The sequence below is a fragment of the Thamnophis elegans genome, chromosome 9, assembly GCF_009769535.1.
Source record: "Thamnophis elegans isolate rThaEle1 chromosome 9, rThaEle1.pri, whole genome shotgun sequence".
Taxonomy (NCBI): domain Eukaryota; kingdom Metazoa; phylum Chordata; class Lepidosauria; order Squamata; family Colubridae; genus Thamnophis; species Thamnophis elegans.
Window position 1 is genome coordinate 56261453 of NC_045549.1, and position 22016 is coordinate 56283468.

The 22016-nt window shown below is 42.1% G+C and overlaps 1 protein-coding gene across 1 annotated transcript; it reads right to left on the minus strand.

Moving 5' to 3' along the window:
* Positions 1-6452: 6452 nt before the first annotated feature.
* Positions 6453-21989, minus strand: CLRN2 (clarin 2). The gene is made up of 4 exons (XM_032223788.1): positions 21864-21989; positions 16005-16698; positions 12464-12643; positions 6453-7060 (listed from the first exon to the last, which is right to left on the minus strand). Exons 2-4 carry the CDS (start codon positions 16255-16257, stop codon positions 6795-6797), a joined length of 699 nt encoding a protein of 232 aa, XP_032079679.1. The 5' UTR covers positions 16258-16698; positions 21864-21989; the 3' UTR covers positions 6453-6794.
* Between the last annotated feature and the right edge of the window lie 27 nt (positions 21990-22016).

Genomic DNA, 22016 nt, shown 5'->3' on the forward strand with positions numbered 1-22016 from the left:
GGACTCGAGTCCAGCTTGTTTGTCTCTTCTGGCTTCTTCTGTGTCCCTCTCCAGTATGTAACTCCTAACACAGGCCTGGACTTAAAATGGCTTAGTTGATGCAGAACAAGATAGAGTCATGGCCTTCTTTGACCTGGACAGGACTGACTTCTATTAATAAGAGCAAAGGCATTTCTTCACCCCTCAGGTAAAGCACTAACAATCTCAAGTTTGACTTGCAACCTTTCCAGCCTGAGACTTTTCCCATTTAGCAATAGCAATAGCAGTTAAACTTATATACCGCTTCATAGGGCTTTCAGCCCTCTCTAAGTGGTTTACAGAGTCAGCATATCTCCCCCACAGTCTGGGTCCTCATTTCACCCACCTCAGAAGGATGGAAGGCTGAGTCAACCTTGAGCCAGTGAGATTTGAACCGCTGTACTGCAGATAACAGCTGAAGTGGCCTGCAGTATTGCACTCTTAACCACTGCGCCACCTCAGCTCTTCTGCTCTTTTGTAGCCTGTGGTGTGGTAGGTAGCAGATGGCACTACTCAAGAGACATGGAGCCATGTACTTCCTTTTGAATGGGAAAATAAAAATTCCCTTTCGTCAAAAAGCTGAGTTTCTCTTTTCTTCTCCTGAACTCTGATTGCTTGCTTGTTTATTTGTTTAATCAAATTTAGAGATCACCCATCTCACTTTCAGAATGTCTCTTGTTCTTTAATGCATATTTTGAGCCTGTTTTATCCTGTGATTGACAATTTCTAAAACTCTGTGCCTTGATTCTCCTTCTCCAATTCTCCTTCTATTTTGATCTTATTCTCACTTTTCTCATGTTTGGCTTCCAAAGCTGTGCCCTGTTGAACCTCATGTCCTACTCAGGTCCACACATCTTAAAAGTTGCCAAAACACTTGCTTCCAGCAAACAAACCAAATTAGGCTGCTCCTACATTGACAATGAAACTTTAGCTTGTCTGAAAAGTCAGACAGAAGGTAACCTCTAGTTGTCCTCTCTAATAATGAAAATAATATGAAACCCTGCGACAGACAGACACAGACAGGCAGACACATGTAGGAAGTTATCACCCAGCCCTCTCCCAGAAAAATGAAATATCCTAGGAAATATTGAAAAGGCAGAATATTTCTCTGGATGTGAAAAGAAAGAAACATGTTTTAAAAGACAGAATAGCTGCCTGTAGCTTCCTGCCCATCCCCACTTTGTCAATGGGCCATTAAAAAGGCCAAGCTAGCCCACTTTACATAATAAAGACTTCTCCACTTCATCTCCAGAGGATGGGATTAAAACATGATAATATTGGCCCTTTACTCAACTGACCACATGGCATCTGAGAACTCAACCAAACCTCGATTCAAAACGCAGCCTAGAGAGTTGTCCCTGCATGGCCACATGGGAGTCTGACAACCAATCAGAATACAAGATCAAGATCAAAGGCCAGAGAGGGGATAAAACCAGGGACTCAGCATCTCAGTCCTTCCTTCTCTTCTTCCCCACCAACCTTGAAGCATGTGATCACCTTTTCTGTTCAGGGCTCAAGCCATGTGGTCCTGTCCACCAATAAACCATCTTTCCAAGCAGCCTCCATGTCTCCAGTGTCTTTTTCCCCACTTGGAGCGGAAGCCAGAAGGACATTTCTTTCATCACACACACAGATTTGATCTCTTATTCCAACACTGTCAAAGGACAGCTTCAAAGCACATCCTATCATGGAGTGTTTTGTTGCTTTTTTTGGAGAGTATCTTGAGACCCAAGGAAACCCTGTAAGGAGGTTCATCCACATAAGGGGCAAGACAGACAGACACAATGCTTGACAATTTCTGGGACTGTTGCTCCTGACTTTATAAATGCAGAGGAAATTTTGATTGAGGGAGAAGCACCACAGGACAAAAACAAAAAAAGAAGAAGGAAGAGGGGAAAACAAGCTGGGATCCTCCACAGGCTCAGAAAGCATTAGGTAAAAAAAACCCTCTTCTTCCCTTGCTCCATTTAAATAATCTTCGCTCACTTTCAAATAAGATGAAGTGCTCCTTTTAAATAGGATTAAACCAGACTTTTCCAACTTGGCAGCCCTCTGCTTCACAGAAACTTGGCTAAGTTAATCGATGAGTGATAACTGCTTGCAAATCCCAGGATTTCAGATTCAAGGAGCAGACAGAATTGCAGAAACAAGAAGGAAGTATTTTTTTAATATTAACAGCTGATGGTGTAAAAATGTCACTAAAGAAATTTTGTGATGCTATTCATTAATACCCTTTATTTCCCCCACCCCCAAAAAAGTTTTCTTCATTCATACTAGAGCAGTGTTTCTCAACGTTGGCAACTTGAAGATGTCCGGACTTCAACTCCCAGAATTCCCCAGCCAGCGAATGCTGGCTGGGGAATTCTGGGAGTTGAAGTCCGGACATCTTCAAGTTGCCAACGTTGAGAAACACTGTACTAGAGGTAATGCCAGATTCCTATGGGGTCATGTAAGGGTCATAGCTGGTTCTACAAACAAAAGGGGAAATGCAAATCCTAGGTGTTTTGTTTGAGCTAATCTTGTCAGCTTCGGCTCTTTGCCTACTGTCTATTTGGAGTTTCTGGCTGCTCTTTGCTTATGAATCCACTGGCCCAGCTTTCTGAATGGATACAAAATATCCATTCCTAAAGACTAGCCTCTTCAGGTTTCTGCTTGAGGCTGTTTTCCTATAGCAGAAAGACTGGGGTTGCTTTCTGCCTCTTAAGATTTTTCTCCTCTTCTTCAGGGGAAATATTCTATTCTGCCTCTTTTTAATATTAAGAATAAAGAATATTTTATTCTGGGAAGGGGGACCTCCCTATAGTAGCATTTTGAAGTGTTTTTCCTTCCCAATTGGTGATTTTGCTTACGACTCCAAACCATCTGGTGTTCCTTCCAGCAATTTATTCCAGTGAGTTCCAAACAACAAATTTATAATAAATTACATATAAATTACTGGTTCTATTAATGTCTCAAAAGACCAGCTATCCCTGGTCATGTTCATATACAAAGAGATTTCTTTTGGTTGGGATGCCAACATTTCATTGGCTGCACAATCTTTAGCAGATATCAAGAGTTGCCCCTTGAAGGCTTGAGAGGTCTACAGCTGCAGAAACTAACAGATGTTGTTCTGAGAAAGATGAGCAGCTTTCCTTTGATGGGTTGTCCTTAATCACCGCCAGTTCCAGGTCAGAGGACAATTGCAAATGACTGTCTGGATTGATAGAATTACAAATGTTTTGGGAAGAGGATTCAATCAACCTCTCAGCCTCTCTCAAGACAGAATGTTTTATTGTCTTCTTTTTTTTCATTACAGCACAGCTTTGTTTTGTGATTTGAGATGTTATAATTTGATGAGGGCAGGCCAGGTCTTCATGGACTGGAATATCTGCCAATCTCAGTCTTGTGGCTCCTGGATTTTCTTCAATTCCTTAAAACTAGTCTCCCAGTACAATCAACGGTAACAGCAGCTTTGTCATTCTCACATTTCGGGCAACAGAATGCCTTGGTGAGAATGTTGTTATCTGATTATGTGCCATCAAATTGGTGTCAACTCTTAGGGACAACTTAGATAGATCTTTTCCAGGACAATCTCCAACCTGGTTGGATTGTCTGAAACCTGGTCTTTCAGATCCTCCAATGATATATCCATAGTTGCTGTTGAATGTTGTATTCTCTTTCCTTCCACTTTTCCCAGAAACTATGGTAGATTTTCACAGAAGGTCTCCTAAGTTGAGCCTGGTCATTTTTTGTCTTGAGTTGGTTTGTTTGATAATCCATTTATTTGTTTTCTTGATTATCCATTGTATTCTCAGGAGTCTTCTCCAAAATGAAGTTCAAAAGCATCAATATTCTTCCTGTCCTGCTGCTTCAAAGACCACTTCCAAAGAGCATGACAGTGAAAAATATGGCTTGCACAATTCTGATACTTGCAGGTACAGACAAATTGCACCATCTGAATATGTTACTTACAAATATCTAATTTCCCAGTTCAGAATTATCCAAAGCAGTGCCTTAATTAAAGTATTTCCCTGCCTCATCCATTGAATTTTGCAGAAGTTGGAGGCTTTTCCTTTGGACACATATAGTCCTATCTTATTCTTTCCACAACGTATCATTCAGGAGAGAAATAAAAATCAATTTTGTTTTGTCACTAGTTTTATTTATGCATGTCTCATCTGGTGTATATTTGTCAGTTTTAGGTGGCTTTGATAAGCACAGACAGAGAACCTAGACTTTTTTGTATTATGCTTTTTCCTTTTTGGCATTCCGTTTATCTGAGAAGTTTGAATTAAATTCCAAAATGCTCAGTAAAAATAGTAAAAATGAGCTAATGATGCAAAATAAAATTGAATACAATAATAAACGAATAAATAAAAATAAAAGGAGACATAGAGGACATGTGCCACCAGCTCATCAGCCCCATTTTCCTTTCATTCTGAAGAGAAGGATGACATGTTTAGTGTCCAGGGATGTGCAGTCAGGGGAGGCAGGGCCCCATCACTGTCATCATGAAAAGAAAAGAAAATGTAAAAGGAAAAAGGCTTATCTAGTTGCTGCCAGAGTCACAGTGGATGAGTCTGCTTAGTGCTTAACTGTTTAAAAAAGCCTCTAAGAAAGTGCCCTCTATAGGAGGAGGCGGGAGAACGAGGTGCCTCATTTAGTCTGACTTTATGATCACTCGAGCAGAGCTAAGCAAGGGTTAAAAGCCGAAAAATTCCTTATGTAGATGAGGCACGTGATTCTCCTGCCTCCTGTAGAGGGCGTTTTTTAGAGGCTTTTTAGAGGCTCTGGGAGCAGCTAGCTCAGTCTGACGTCAGAGCTCATGCCTTTTTCCTTTTACATTTTTTTTCTTTTCATGATCAGGCAAGAGCAGAGTTGAAATCCTCTCTGAAACAGCAGGAAAAGGTGTGTGTGTGGGGGGGAATTCAAAGTTTGATTGCATGCAGAGCCACGTTCACACACAGCTGGATAAAAGTATATAAGCCCAGTTTCACTGATTACAATTTTGAAAAGGCAACGTGGCTCCACCTGCAATCAAAGGCTCGGATCGGAAGGCAGCAGGGGAATGGCGGGGGGGTAAGGCAGAGGAGCTGCCAATTAGTTTTCATCTAATTGGAAAATATATCCAATCCAACTTCTGTGTTTGTGTTTGTTTGAGAGTGAGTGAGTGAGAGGGGGATCCAACGTCTCTGTGCCTGTTTGAGAGAGGGGAGAGGGAGGGAGAGAGGGAGGAAGGAAGGGGAGGGAGAAGAAAAAGAATGAAGGAAAACTTATTTCACAAAGGAGAAAAAATGCTGTCGCTTTAAATCGGAACTGAGCATGCCTGGCTGTGGAATTCTGGGAGTTGAAGTCCACAAGTCTAAAAAAATTTGAAACCCCTGTATCAGTGCCTCACCAGTCATAAACCTCACCGCACATCACTGTTAGTGCCTTATGGGTGACATCATCGAAATAACTCAACAGCAGCATTTGAGAGATGGTCAAAATATGTAAGATGGCAAGCAAGACTTGGATCACAATGCCACACTTTCCATTTTGAAGATTTGGACCTTCAATCCACAAATTCCCATGGAGTCCCATGACTTGACAGCTCACAATAGTTCCATGATTCCATTTCCTTGCACAATAGGATAGGGAATGCTATCTGACAAGCTTTCCAACAAAACACTACTGCACTTCTTGTAATCTCAGCTATGAACTGAATGCATGTTAGACCAAAGTTTTTGTGATGCTTGGCTGGAAAAGCAAATACTGTAGGCCACCCAAGAGAGAGTCAAAAACTGTAATAGGAAATTAGTTTTCATCTAATTTTTTGTTGCTCCTCAAAAAAGGCAAAGTTCTTTTAAATCTTTAGCAAAGGCTTATGGTATCTTGCCAAGAGTAAAATAGGAGTATGAATTAATACACTTCAAAAATAATCATGTGGCAGGAGGAAAAGTTCTCCTTTAGTCCGTCACCTTTAAAGAAACAGTGATACCGACTTGTTTAGCTTTTGAGGTACTGAACAAAGGCTAATGATATGCTGAATTAGTTTTCATGAAGCAAAGGAATCCATTTTCCAATATACAATGTTGGGGCAGGTTCCACCACAAATCCGCGGTAGACTAAAGTGTGCTCGACGAAAGCGCGTACGTGACGTCATCACAGCGCGACGAAAACGGCACGCTGTGAGCGGTAAATTTAAAATTAACACGAAAACCTTACCCTAACCCCCCCAAACCTAACCCTAAACCTAACCCTAAGCCTAACCCTTAACCTAACCCTAAACCTAACCCTTAACCTAACGCTAAACCTAACGCTAACCCTTAACCTAACCCTAAACCTAACCCTAACGCTTAACCTAACCCTAACCCTAACCCTAACCCTTACCTTTATGTGAATCAGCTTGCTTTAATTTAATTTTAATTTTAATTTAATTTATTTTTAATTTTATTTGTCGCGCTGCTGATGACGTCACGTACGCGCTTTGATCGGGCGCGCTTTAGTGGACCGCGGTTTTGACGGGTCACGGTTGGGGCAAAGGTAGTGTAAACTTCTCTTTTGAAAGATCTATGGATGACACCTTAGAACCAGCAGGAAAAGGCTCCTAAAATTTCGAACGCTGTAAGGGAGACACAATCCTCTTCCAGAGTACGAACACAGCAGTCAATGGACCTCAGCATTTGCTGAAATCAATCGTTTGTAATTTTCCCCCTTTAAGACCCAGAAACTTTACTTGATGTCAGTGGCTTTAAAGTAGGCAGATGATCAAAGGCTCATGGAAATACAGAAGAGGCAAATGGCAAACAAAGAACTTAGTACATGATGTCTTCTGCTGTAACATTTGCTTCTTCTGTCTTCATTTTCAGAGTCGGGAAGTGAATTGCGCTGAGGGCAATGATGACCAAATTCAGCCCATGGATTGTTGCACTTGCTACACAAAGCCAGAAAGAAGGCATGTACTCTTCTTCCAGGATGAGAAACTGGAAGCCGTTTTCCCGAAAATTGGCGATTCTTTCTGTAAGCCGATGCAGTTTGACAGCTGCCACAAAAGCGGTCACAGCCAGCACGGTACATCCGCCTAGAAATAAATGTTTAAAAAAAATTCATTTGTGCACATGACCTACAGAGCAGATGACACTCATTTCTAAGCTAACCCTGGAGTTCTTGTTTGAGTTGTTGACTAGCCAAAGATTGCAAGAGATGCCAAGCTACAGAAAGCAAGATGCTGATGAAAAATGAAGGAGGACCCCCTCATCCCATAAGCAGAGTTGAGCTTTCCATTTTTCCTGTGGATTTTGGAAAAATTAAACTATCCCTTTTGAGCAAGGGGGGGGGGGGTTCAATGATCATAAATGTCTGAGGCCAGAGGTTCATTTTACTTTTAATACCCCCCCCTCAAAAGGCTTGCAAATATCTCCTGTAGCACAAAAGTTTCCTTCCAAAAAAACATGAAACTCACAGATTTTATCTCACTGGAGAGGCACAAACCAACCTTAGCTGCAGATATTGAGCTGTAAGTTGTTTCTGTTTTCCTTAGAGATAGTCCTTAATGTACAATTAACCGTGTTTCCTCCAAAAATAAGACCCAGTCACATAAAGCCCTAGGCATTAGGGCTTATTCGGGGGAGGGGGTGTCTTTTTTTCATGTAGAGGCGGCAAGCATGGGGGCTGATGGGAGTGGGAGCACCGCTACTGCCGATCCCGCCCTTTCTGTCCAACTGTCTGCTTGTCTGCGGCCACAGGCTTTCGGCATGCCCTGGCCTCCGCCCACCTTGCCTGCTGGCTCTGTTGTTGCTGGGACACTTCTTGGCTGCTGGCCACTGAGCAGCTGCCTGTGCTGCTGCTGGCCTTGCGGTGCTCTTCACCTTCCTGGAAACAATGTTCTCGGCCACCCTGCTGGGCTGCTTCTGACTGGCATGACGCAAGTCAGCCCAGATCTACAGTATGACCTCCAGAGTGCCTCTCTGCCACGGGTGGAGCTGTGCTGCCTGCGCTGCCTTGCACAGCTGGCCTGAGAGCTGCAGCACCCACTAGGGTCAGGGCTCAAAGAGCGCCAGACTCAGCCTGTAGCCCAGCTCCTGCAGCACCAAGTAGACTTGCAGGTTGGCACTCAGCAACCTGAAGGCAGTGGCTAGCGAGGTGGCGTGGCTTCACCGGTGGCTGCTGGTGAAGGAGACCTAGCAGGCTGCAGTGGCAGGAGGCACTCCAGAGGTCATAGATCTGATCCTTAGCAGGGCAACCGAGAGCAGCGCTGCCAGGAGGATGAAGAGTCCCCGCGGGACCAGCAGCACAGGCAAGTCGCTTGTACCAGTTGCTGCAAGGAAGTGGCAAGTGCAGTGAAAGCGAAAAGCAGGACTTACACCCCCCCCCCCTGCATTGTGGAAGGTGGCAAAATGTAGAGGAGTCACTTTCTCTTTGGGAAAGAGCCTGGAGGTGTTTCAATAGCAGGTCAAGCTTATTCAGATGGCATGTTTTGGAAGGGAGATGAAATAAATCCTGCAGTCTCTCGCCACCACCGTACAAACCTCAGAATGGGCAATAATAGCTGCACTTTCTTCTCTGCACCTTCTCCCATCCAAAACATAGTGGGATGTGATCTGAATTAGAGCCAGCCTGACCTGCTACTGAAATGCCTCCTGGATCTTTCCTGAAGGGATGGTGGCTCTTCTCTACATTAGGGCCGCCTTCAGCAATGCAAGGTGCAATGGGCGAGTCCCACTTTTCATTTTCAATGTGCCCACTGCTGGGTGGCATCGACAGAGGCACGGGGTTGCCCACTCTACGCCCAGCAGCTGCTGCAAGCACCTTTTGGGAAAGAGTTGGGAAGCATTTCAATACTGGTAGCAGGTCAAACCGGGTCTTATTCAGATCACACCCGGACGTGTTTTGAAAGGGAGGATGCACATCAGTTACTGTATTGTCCAGGAAATGATCTGAATAACCTCCAACTTACCTGCTATTGAATATTGAAACACTTCCTGAAAAAGGGGGAACAAATGGGAAAGGCACCCGGACTTGGGGTGCTTTCTTTTGATTTAGTTACTGCTGCTGACTTGGAAGGGGTGGCTTTTACATTTGCACACCATGTCTCAGTGGTGAGATTCAGGCGGTTCGCACCTATTCGGTAGAACTGGTTGTTAATTTTCTAAGCAGTTCGGAGAACCGGTTGTTGGAAGAAATCCCATTTTGTTTTTTTCCCCATTTAACAGGGCTAATCCCGTAAGGAAGGCAGGGAGGAAACATTCTGGTCTTGTTTCTAGCCTAATCTTTATTGCCCTGCTTACAGAAACTGCCTCTCCCATTAACCCTTATTCCACTGTAACAGCTAAGGTGAAGCGTCCATTGACGTGAGTGATGTTGAATTGGCCATGCCCACCCAGTCACATGACCAATGAGCCACGCCTACTCAGGTGATCATTAGGGCAGAGAACCGGTTGTTAAATTATTTGAATCCCACCACTGCCATGTCTCCTGAGAGGTCTTGTGGAGAGGTGTGCGAGCCCCTCGTCCTTAGCTGTGTGGCTTCTCTCCCTCTCTTTCTTTTCTGCTTCAGCCCAGCCTAGCCCTTCATCTCCCTCTGAGAAGAGAGGCCAGGTTCAAAGGGAATGGAAGGGTCAGGATCAATCTGTAAGAAACAGGCCCTTCCTTCCATGCTGGGTTCCCTCAAGCAAGCCGCGAGCAGCGGCCAAGAGGCAACACTCTAGTGACTGCTCTCCCTTTCCATCCTTCTCCTTCCCCTTGCTTCTGAGGAGAAGGTTGAAAAGCACCATCACTCCCAGCTGCCATCTCATCTATCTTTGCAGAGTGGTGTGGTAGAGCTGGAGGACCAGGCTGGATAGTGGGGGCTGAGTGCACAGGAGCCGTAGTGTGCCACCTCTCCTGCCCCACCTCACCTCACTGTGGCAGCACCAACAACAGGCAGAGGGAAAGGCACATGGGGATCAAGGAGCAATGCGATACAGCCCTCCGGACACACTGTGTGGCCACCTCCACCATTGCAGCTGTGGGCAAAGATGGACACAGTTGGTGGGTGGCGTGTTCGGCAGGCCAGATCATGTGCCTTCACCTGTGCCTCTGCCGGTGCCCCCACTGTGAGGCAAGGCAAGTGGTGGAGTGAGGATGACATCATGCCGTGGCCCCTCCCCTGTACTCTCAGCCCCCACAATCCAACCTTGTCCTCCAGCTCCGCCACACACTCTGCAAGCAAATACAGTGGGACAGATCGTGTGCCTCCCCCCCCCTGCCTGCTGCTTGGAGGGACTGCACTGTGCAGGCTGCAGCAGCTTCTGGACACCATCGGCCCCCACATGTGCTCTCGCCACTTCCTTGACATGATGGTAGCTATGCCCACCCCTTGTTGATGAGGCTCTGAACTAAGGATTAATTTGGGGAGGGGTAGGGCTTATATTTAAAGCAGCATGAAAAATCAAGCTAGGGATATTTTGGGGGTAGGTCTTATTTTTGGAGATCCACGGTAGATACAATTGTAATCAAAACTTCCATTGCTAAGCAATGCAGTGATTAAATAAGTCACACCTGATTTTAAGACCTTTCTCCATAGTTGTTAAGGAAGTCATTATGGTTGTTACGCAAATACAGCTGCCCTCATTGACTTGTCAAAGTCCCTTGACAGGGCAATTGTGATCCCGGGACATTGCAACCACTGTAAATACATGCCAGTTGCAAGTGCTTGAATTTTGATCACATGACTTTGGGGAAGCTCTGATGGTCATAAATGTGAGGACCAGCAGTATGCTTTGCTTCTACTTGCCTATTCATCCCTTACCTAAATTGAAAGCCAATTTAAGCTCATTGAATTGTATAGAAATTTCAGCTGAAAAAAAACAAACCGATTCCATATCACTCTTAAAAAAGCTGAATGGAGCTAGGCTTTTTGATTGCACTAAAGTATTATGCTAAGCTTGGCTGATCCTCCCAAAGCCGCATGGAGCTGGGGCTGGTTAAGGCTTCCCAGGTTTTAGGTTTCATTTAAAATTAAAATATATAATTGAAAAATATTTGGAAAATTAAAGAAACTTTAATAAAATATTGTGGCTTTAGTTTTTTTTTCCCCCAAAGATTATGCTGTGGTCAAGAAAAGAACAGGAACAGAGATAACCATGAAACCATCAGAAGTTCAGCATGACTCAAGACTGTCTTTATCTTTTTACATACCTCCTAGACCATTGATTAGCGGACTCTGTAATTTCAAAGGGCAAATGTAATCAAATTATATTCCATTTATCTCTTATTAGCATGAAATATTTTAATACGTTATTACTGTTGAAGTTTGAAGTTCACCACCTCAAATTACACTTTAGAAACTGATGTTAGTTTGTGAATTGCATCATGTGGGTTTTACTGATGATCCAGTGTCACCACATCAAATTCTTTGTGATTATTTTTCAGCAGTTTATTTAGTAGCATTTTTTGCATCACCAAACCTCCCAGCCATTTACAATGAAAGCCCTAAATCTGTAAAAGCATGTTTACACTTTAAAATGTACACTTAAATTCATGGTTAGCACAGCTTATAAATATATGGTTCACAGTGAGAGAAGCTTCTAGTGGACTTGCCTTTGTTCACCAAAGGTATTCATTATTAAAGTCCTCAAACCAAACCCCAGCGTTATTTTTATTAGGAAAATTACGACAACAAAAAATTAAAAATATTTTTTGCAATGTTTCTAATGTCCAGATATACAAGGGCGAGATGGCGGGGGGGGGGGGGAATGGGTGGCTGAAATTCACCCTCAAATAATGAGATCTGCATGGTTAGGAGAGGTAATTGCAGGGTGTGATCAGAAAATGTCAAGATGGCAGCACAGCAGTGTGATTGATATACGTATAAAAAAGTCATGTTCCAATTACAGTGTTGTGGCTGCCTTTTTTGGACCACACCTTGTGGATAGCCTTGATGGCCAGAATTTGTGAACTGTAGAAGGAAACCTCAGACTCTAACATTACACCTTTCCACAATTTCAGGATTGTTGCTGTGAAGCAGTGGTGGGTTTCAAAAACTTTTGGAACCTACTCTGTGGGTGTGGCCTCCTTTGTGGGAATGGCTTGCCAGCCATGTGACCTGGTGGGAGTGGCTTGCCGGCCATGTATTTTCTCTCTCTCTCTCTTTCCCTCCCTCCCTCCCTCCCTCCCTCTCTCTCCTTCCTTTTGTCTCTCTGTCCCTTTTTTCTTTTTTTCTTTCATCTCTCTCTCACTCTTTTTCTTTCTTTTTTCTTTCTTTCTTTCTTTCTTTCTTTCTTTCTTTCTTTCTTTCTTCCTTTCTTTCTCTTTCTCTCTCTCTCTCTCTCTGTCAGTCTGTGTGTGTGTTTTGGAACCTCTTCTGTAGGTGTGGCCTGCTTTCCGGGTCCACTGGTGGACCCTCTTCTAACTGGTTTGGTAGATTTGACGAACCGGTTCTACCGAATAGGTGCGAACTGGTAGGAACCAACCTCTGCTGTGAAGAAAGAAAAGTTCATTATACCTGCCACCAAGTTCCACAAAGCTACTCCTGCAGGTCCTTGAATGGCCCGAAAAGGGACTTTTAGGAGGTTCAAGAAGCAGAATCCGCAGCTGACCAGAGCAAAGGAAAATGCCACCGACAAGGAGAGGATAATTGTCACATGGAGCATCGCGTTCACCTTTTTCACCAGGTGTGGAAACACTGAAAAGGAAGAAAAAGCAAACTCCCGAAAGATTGAGGAGGTAAACAGATCCCATAAATAAACAGTATCACAGAAAATGGGGCAGAGATTGTCAGACTTTCCGTTAGGATTCAGTGCAGATTTGTATTACTTTTGCCTTGAAGTCATGTGCATACCAATCAGTGGTGGGTTTCAAAAATTGTTCGAACCTACTCTGTGGGTGTGGCCTCCTTTGTGGGAGTGGCTTGTCACCCATGTGACCGGATGGGAGTGGCTTGCCACCCATGTGACCGGATATGAAGAAGCCGACGACACTTGTCAGAACCACCTTAAATTACCTCACACACAGCACTGGCATGCATAAGAATATGATGTAAACTTGTTTTTTAAAAGGCATCTTTGGTTTGCATTAAAACAACTTCAACACACACACTGTTCTGATTGCACCACAAATGCAGTAGTCATCCTTACCTTTCACAGAGGCACTGAGTTTTATAAATATGAGCATGTTAGTGTAGAATAATCATATCCAAGGACCAGGTGTGGCCTGCTTTCCGGGTCCACTGGTGGAACCTCTTCTAACCGGTGTGGTAGATTTGACGAACCGGTTCTACCGAACTGGTGCAAACCGGTAGGAACCCACGTTCCTGCCAGTTCGCACCAATTTGGTAGAACCGGTTCGTCAAATCTACCGAACCGGTTAGAAGAGGTTCCACCACTGGACCCGGAAAGCAGGCCATACCTACAGAAGAGGTTCCAAAATTTTTTGAAACCCATCACACACACACACACACACACACACACACACACACACACACAGACTCACACAGAGAGAGAAAGAGAAAGAGAAAGAGAAAGAAAGGAAGAAAGGAAGGAAGAAATAAAGAAAAAAAAAAGAAAAAAAGAAAGAAAAAGTGAGAGAGAGATGAAAGAAAAAAAGGAAAAAGGGACAGAGACAAAAGGAAGGAAAGAGAGAGAGAGAGAGAAAGAAAGAAAGAAAGAAAGAAAGAAAGAAAGAAAGAAAGAAAACAAAACACATGGCCGGCAAGCCACTCCCACCAGGTTACATGGCTGGCAAGCCACTTCCACAAAGGAGGCCACACCCACAGAGTAGATTCGAAAATTTTTTGAAACCCACCACTGGAACCCACCTCTGATACCAATACATGTTTGGTATCAGGGAACATAGAACATAAAATAACAGTGTTGGAAGGGACCTTAGGTCTTCTACTCTTTGTTCAAGCAGAAGATCCTATACCATGCTGGACAAATGGTTGTCCTATCTCTTCTTGAAAACCTCCAGTGATGTTGCACCCACAACTTTTGGAGGCAAGTCATTCCATTAATTGTTCTCTCGGTAAATTTCTCCTTAGTTCCAGGTTGACCTCTCTTTGATAAGTTTCTATCCTTTACTTGCCCTCAGATGCTTTGGAGAATAGGTTGTCCACCTCTTGTGACAGTGTCTCAAAAATTGGAAGACTGCTATCATGTCACCCTTAGCCTTTTCTTCGTTAGACTAGACATACCCAGTTCCTGCAACCATTCACCATATGGTTCATCCTACAGCCCCATAATCATCTTGGTTGCTCTTCTCTGCACTCTTTTTAGAGTCACAACATCTTTTTGTATTGTGGTGACTAAAACTTTTTTTTATCATGATGACACAGTACTCCAAATGTGGTCTCACTAGTACAGTATAAAGCAATACTAACACTGTACATCGGTGGTCTCCAACCTTGGCAACTTTAAGACTTGTGGACTTCAACTCCCAGAGTTCCTCAGCCAGCTCTGGGAGGTGAAGTCCACAGGTCTTAAAGCTGCCAAGGTTGGAGACCACTGATGTACATGATCTTGAAATTATCCCTATGTTGATGCACCCCAGGACTGCATCAGCTTTTGTGGCAGCTGCAGTAGCAACCCAACTCTAAATCAAATTATGCAAAAGATGTTTGGAGTTTGGAGTTTATTCAATTTGTAGGCCGCCCTATTCCCCGAAGGGACTCAGGGCGGCTGAACAAAAGCCAAGGGAGGGGAAATTACAAAAAGTAAGACAAAAACAATCGGACAATACGAACAATTTAAAAGCACAACTGACACAGCAAATTCGAGGGGGGGGGGAACTCAACCCCAGGCTTGCTGGGACAGCCAGATCTTCACGGCCGTCCGGAAGGCCCGAAGGGTGGAGAGGGTCCGAATCTCCACGGGGAGCTCGTTCCAAAGGGCCGGGGCAGCCACAGAGAAGACCCTCCTCCGAGTAGTTGCCAGCTGACATTGGCCGGCAAATGGAATACGGAGGAGGCCTAATCTGTGGGATCGAATGGGTCTGTGGGAGGTAATTGGCAGAAGGCGGTCTCTCAAGTACCCAGGTCCAATACCATGTAGGGCTTTATAAGTAATAACTAGCACCCTGAAGCGTATCCGGAGACCAATAGGTAGCCAGTGCAGCTCACGGAGATGTGGCGACATTTTGGCCTTAGTCATAACAGAGAGGACTGCCTTTCCCACTAACAATTCTAGTTGCATTAAGGATATTTGCAACCATTCATTTAGCAACTTTTCAAAATTACAGCAGCACTGAAAAAAAAAGATTTATGACTGGTCCTGACACTTGTAACCAATGCAGCAACCCCACGGTCATGTGATCAAGCTTTGGGTGTTTGGCAGTGAGCGTGTATTTACAATGTTTGCAACCTGAGGTCAAGTAATGGGTCTTTGCACTTTCCCAGCTGGTTTCCAACAAGCAAAGTCAATGAGGGCAGCTGGATTTGCTTGATTTCCACATTTTACTTTAACAACTGCAATGATTCACTTAATAACCATGGCAAAAAAGATCTTAAAACTAGACATGGCTCACTTAACAACTGCTTTGTCTTTCCAAACAATTGAAATTCTGGTCCCAATTATCATCATGTCAAGGACTACCTGTGTTCTGTTCTTTGGTGGGAATAATCATTTTAAGTACAATTAACAAAGATATAGACAATAACAACTAGACAATAGCAGACATGTTTTCTGTGTCTCTTGGTTGCCCTCTAGTGGTCCCTTTGCTTAGTCAACACAGCAAGTGAATTAGCCATCTTCTCTGTAATAAAATACATCATTTTCCAGCTTATTGGTTCCCAGGGCTGCCACTTTGGCCAAATTATATTGATAAATAAAAATCCTTTTTCAATCCAAACTTCAGAAGAAGAGAATACAGAATAACAGAGTTGGAAAGGACTGTGGAGATCTTCTAGTCCAACTCCCAGTCCAAGCAGAACTTCCGGTAAACAAAATTTTAGGGCAAATAAATGACCTGAATAATCACTAATAATCAAAGAACCTTACTTGAATCTGTTTATTTGCAAATGCAGGAAAAATGGAAACAAAAGAGGTACTTACTTCTGAATCTGGAAGGGCGACCTCCAAGTCCACACTGTCGCATTTTGTGGCCGCCAAAGAGCCCATAGTAAATTTTCCCCGTGAATTTGACTAACTCGGGGTCTGTGGCATTGACCAGCTCAGCGCCAGTTTTGCAAAGGATTTTCCCCATCATCCATTTCTGGCTGCCCATGGCCACGAGGATCAGGATGAAAGAGGCAAAGCTCAACAAAGCACTGAGAGCAAATAAAGCCTTTTGAAAGCAGCTGGTCATTCCTAACAGTTGTGGGAATCATATGGTGAGGCCTACCCACAAGGTCTCTTTCCAATCCATGGGTGAAAGCATACTCTTTCCTTTTCCTTTAAAGCACCTCCGAAAGATTATTTTTATCTGCAATAATCCAGAGACAGCCAACAGAAGCCTCGTAATTATGCAGGAAGAGGATGCTTGTTGTTAAAGGGACAATCCAGGATCTATTACATGACTAATGTTTCATTGAAAGGTTCAAATTTCTCCCTGGTTTTAAATATTGAAGTGACACAAATGTCTGACCTGGAAGGTGTTTTAGCTTCACAGTCTGCTTGTAAGTCTCTTCTGGCTAAAGACAGATGAATTTATTAGATTTTGGGACATCAAATTGCTGTCATTTAGAATTTATGTTTCTTAAATGTCATCCTGGCCATCTTGCTCAAGATGATACTCTGCTTTCCAAGACTAAATAATATTTCCAGATGAATAGGCACACCACGAGCACAATTTTCAGGCCATGAAAAAAAAAGATACAAATTGATTGGAGCATGGAGGAACACATACTTTTCTTTTTATTAAAAAAAAACAATTTTTATTTATTTTTGAACAAAGACAAACAAACATAAAAAAAATCTTCCATTACAAATTGTAGAAAGTGGTTACAGTATTTCCATGCATCTCTTCCATAGTCATCACCTGCTTTTCATATCAAATCGCATATTTTAAATTCACATATATTCATGTATATCACGATTATTATATCTCAACCTTAATTTGACTATAATTGTTTTTACATCCTTTTATATATAATATTCAAAATCTAGAATAGGATTATATGATAACATTCTATTAAATCATCCTAAAATCGTCCAATTGCAATACATCTTTATAACATATTCTAGATAAAGCTTTTAAACCTCCTCTCATATTCTCCTTTTTTTGTTTATATAAAATTTCATATTATCAAACTAATAAATCTATATGTATTATTATCATTATTAATCATTATTTGTTCTGACCCCCTTGTTCCACACCAAAGTACACTCCGAGCCAAAGATAGGTTATGGCATTTAATTAACAGACAGACAGGTTCTTGGCAGCAAACCGGCATAGACAAGCTTGGGCAGCAATCCAGCACAGATAAGCCTTGGCAGCAATCCAGCCTGCCAAGCTCACAGTAATGTCCTCCAACATTCAATCCTGCGTTGACTTCTGAAAAGAGAGGCGTGTGCACAAGGAGTCTTTTTATAGTTCGGAGAGGAGCCTAATGACCACAATTACCTCTTGTACCTGTCCAACTGTTCCTGACGCATATTAGCTCTTTGATGTCATGCTTCCAGGAACAACTCACTACTGGCATCTGGCTCACTCTCCCTTGTCTCCTCCCCACTGGTCCAAGGCTCAGGTGCCTCCTGGTGGCCAACCAGCCTCTCTGCACCCTGCTTGGAGTCAGAACCCTGTCCAGATCCTCCAGAGCCGACTCATAGGGCCCCTCGCTGTTGGAGACTGGTGTCAGCTCCAACGGCTCCTGCTGGGCCACAACAATTATTTAACTATAACTATTGTCACTTCATTTTATACATACTACTAGTAAACTAAATTTAGCTTAGTTTTTATTATACATTTTCATTGCATCAACCTGTATCTTTCCAGTAATAGTGCAGTCATATCTCTTGCCATTTGTAGCATTAATATGCTAGTTACTTTCTTAATAACCTTGTATGAACTTCTCTTCGCAACATGTTGTTCCTTTCATATCTCATAAAAGCTCGAAACCCAGCATCTGCTCTTTCCATCAGCTTATCTTTGGTTATCACTGGTGCTTCTGTCAAGATTTCTCTCCTTATCTCTGTCAATTTTTCTCTCTTTTCTTCTTCTGTGCTTTGAAGTCTGGGGTAGAGTTCCAATCCATCTATCTCCCCTTTCCATATTCCGCTCTTGCCATTACCAACTACGTTCAGTTTGTTGTCAGTATCCAGAGTTTTCTTATCTCTTTGCTCGTTTTTTTCTTCCATTTTTTGAACTCTGTCCTCCACATTCTTCATTTGATAAACATCCTCAGTTTTTCCATCAAATTTTCCTGTTTTGTATTCCATATTCTCCAATCTCTTTTCAATTCTCTCTGTCACAACGAATAGAGTTTGAATTTCAAACATAATCATTTGCAATGTTACAGTTTCTTTTTCCTGTTGCGCCATTCTTCCAATTTTGCAGACACTGCCACCATAGGATTCAAGGCTATTTTAATAAACTTCAAACAGGTTTATTATCTTTCAAGTCAGAAATGTTGTCTTCCCTCCAATAGTTAGTGAAAGAACTCCCAAAAAGCACCTGTATAAACAACTTGTGCTGTTCCTACTATCACTGTCAGTAAACAAACTGAAAGAACCTTGAATCTCAAGTGATCAAAGAGAAAGAAGAAAAAACAATGTATCCAGCCTCCAGGCCTTAAGTGGCAGTGTAACTGCTTTTCCTCCTGTTGTTACAACCCTCTTTATAATCCTTATTATTTTCTTTATATTCCAAGCTTAAGAAAGAAAAAAAAACCCTTAAAAAGAGATCAAAAACAATCCAATCAGTCCAATCAAGCATTATAAAAAAAGAAGGAAAAATTTAATCCATAGGTGTAAGCAAAAGTGAAAAAAGAAAAAATTAATCAATTCAGTTTAAAAAATAGGGAGCCTTTGCAAAAATTCCATCCATGAAAAAAAAATTAGAAACAGGATAACACACTAAGTTTAATGTAGATTAATTTCGCCGCTTACAATTTTCTATCTTCAATTTAATTTAACTTAATTGGGGTAGTCTCTTTGTCTAATAATAACATTTCCTCACCAATTCGACACACTTTCTCTTTTCAATTTCTTCCCGTTCTGGAGCTGTCCCTACTTTAGCAGCTTCATTGGCTGCATTTCTGTCACCAGAAAAAAAGGCTTTTCCTGGATCTTCCAGGGACTTTGCGGTGTCCCTGAAATCAGCAGGACGTGCCCTTCTCAATCACCATCTCTGCGGGACGGTTTAGGTCCAAATGGACCGTCCAGCGGCAGAAATATTGACTGCGATCTCGGAGCACCAAGATCGCACGTCGTGCTGTCGCAACATCAGTCCCTTTCTACAGGAACACATACTTTTCTTGCAACATTCTCAGGATGTAAAATAACCTCAGTTATGCCAGCTGCAAATGTTTGTTTAATGACCATTTATTTCATTTTATTTATTTATTGATGGCTGATGGGAGCATCTATACTCATCTGTGTGCAAAAAGAAGAAAAAAATCTGGCACAATATTAGAAAGTGAAAAGTAGCACACTGCCACTCGGAGGTCACAGGCTGGGGTTTTTGAAACAACGTATCTCTTCTCTTTCCTTCTTTGATTTCACTGACTTTGTAGCTGAAGGGTTTGCAACTTGTTTACAGAAACTGATAAAGAGCCAAGGGCATGAATTGTTTTCACAGGTGCCTTTGAGAACTATTTTGGCAAGGGAAAGAAAGTGGGGAAAAAGAACCCTTCTCATTTGAAGAGCATAAAAGAACTTGTGTTCAAGTCAATCTAAAATAAAAATAAAAATAAAAGAGGCCTGGAAGGCTAGAGTGGCAGTGGCTATTAGTTTTTTTTCTTTCTTTCTTCTGTTTTGGAAACATGGATCAATATTCAGATGAGGAAACCTTAAAATTCCAATTCAAAATCTATTGGAAGGATATGGTAGAATTGAGAAGAAGCTGGAAAGACTAGTCTTCCTCACAGCAAAAGATGATGGGGTTGGAGCCCCAAAAATTAAAGGGGAGAATGACAATATAGAAGATAAAGATAAGACAATAGATGAATTTATTAATAGAGCAAATGTGGGTGAAAGTGGAAAGAAGGGAATATGGAAAAGGGAATTCGACGAATTGGAGCTCTACCCCAGATTCCAGGGTACAGAAGAAAAAAAAATGGTAATGATGATGGACTTAAGAAGAGAAATTTTTTCAGAAGCAAGATTGACAACCAAAGACAAGCTAATTTTAGTAGCAGCTGGTGGACAACGAGATTACCTGAGAGATTCTTCAAGCAACAAAGTGCAGAGAGAAGTCTATAAAAACCTTATAAAGGAGATAAAAGAAGACTGGAAAGATACAGGTTGACAATGAAAGTTGATAATAAAAAATTACTTGATTTTGGTGATCAATAAGTAGGAATTTAGTAATTCTTAGATTGTTTTAGATTGTTATTAAATGTTTATTCGTTAACAAATAATTAACTATAATAACAATAATGAAATGATAATGATATATACATGTATTGGCAAACTAGTAAAAGAGATTTGGATATAAATTGCAAATTGTGACTTGGGAAAAAGATCTATAAATTTTATTAACAAATTTTCATTTAGATCTTGTTATAAAGGTGTAAGGTTTTTTTGGGAGGGGGTTTGATGAGAGGAGATGGGACATAAATAGTAAATTATTTTTAGCCAACTATAATAACAACAAGAAAATGTCAATGGACATTGTTTAACAACATATACATGCTATGGTATTGGCAAAAGTAACTTGGATATAAATTCTAAACAGTGAGTTGGGGGGAAAAAGAGAGGGGAAAGGTTTAGAAACTTTATTAATTGACTTTTACTTAAAAGATGTCATAAAGGTGTAATGTTATTGGAAGATTTTTTTGAAATAGCTAATGAATGCCATTATGTGGTTGTGTCTTTAAGTTCCATTTCCATTCCATTTATTGAATTTATAGGCCGCCCAATCCCGGAGGACTCCGGGTGGCTTACAGAAATAAGGAATAAGAAATATTAAAAAGGATTAAAACAAATAAGACACAACAAATTAAAAGAAACACAACATACACCCAGTCTAAGCGGGGCTGGACCGCAATCAAGAGGTCAACAGCCCAAGGCCTACCGGAAAAGCCAGGTTTTAATAGCTTTATGGAAGGCCATGAGAGTGGGTAGGGTCCGGATCTCTGGGGGTAGCTCGTTCCATAGCGCTGGAGCGGCAACAGAGAAGTCCCTACTCCGAGGCGTCGCCAGCCAGCATTGTCCAGCTGATGGCACCTGGAGAAGGCCCATCCTGTGCGATCTTATCGGTCTTAGGGAGGTATGCAGCAGAAGACGGTCTCGTAGATATCCGGGTCCTAGGCCATGTAGGGCTTTAAAGGTGATAACGAGCACCTTGAATTGTATGATTCAAGTATGAATGATTTGAGGTAAAAGCATGTTCAAATAATTGTAGTCAAATGAGAATTGTGGTATATTGATATAGTATATAGATATATTGATAGTAAAATATACAAAGATTTTTGATTTAAAGTGTATAATCTAATATGAACTATAAGTAATGACTGTAGAAGAAAGGCAGGAAAGTTATCTGTAACCAATCGACACACTTTCTACAAGATGTAATGAAGGATGATTCTTTTTGTGTGTTTTTGTTCAATTAAAATAAAAAAAAACTTTAAAAAAAAACAAACTCCAGCTCTGAAGTACCCACAACTCTGTAATGCAAGCTATTCTATTTAATTGTTTTCATTGTTTAATTGTTCGCATTCGTCCTAGACTGGATCTCTCTTTAATTATGTTCCATCCATTGCTTCTTGTCCTACCCTCAGATGCAACCTCTTGCCAGGATTAACCTTATACCTTTGGGGGATTTGTGCACAGCTTCCTGCCAGATTCTCTGGAGCAGTCGGTTGGGGGATTCTGGCTTAAAATTGCCGAGATTGACAAGCACAGCTCTGGACAAACCACCCTCCCTGTACGGGAGAGAAAACCCAGGATCTCCTAGCAGGGGCC

What these genes read in the sequence shown, in the direction of transcription:
- CLRN2 (XM_032223788.1), bottom strand. Translation starts at nt 16,257, where the DNA reads ATGACCAGCTGCTTTCAAAAGGCTTTATTTGCTCTCAGTGCTTTGTTG. An exon ending in TCGCCCTTCCAGATTCAGAA is followed by an intron (nt 12,644 to 16,004) that starts GTAAGTACCTCT and finishes CTTCCTTTTCAG; the next exon opens with TGTTTCCACACCTGGTGAAA. An exon ending in TTTGTGGAACTTGGTGGCAG is followed by an intron (nt 7,061 to 12,463) that starts GTATAATGAACT and finishes ATTTATTTCTAG; the next exon opens with GCGGATGTACCGTGCTGGCT.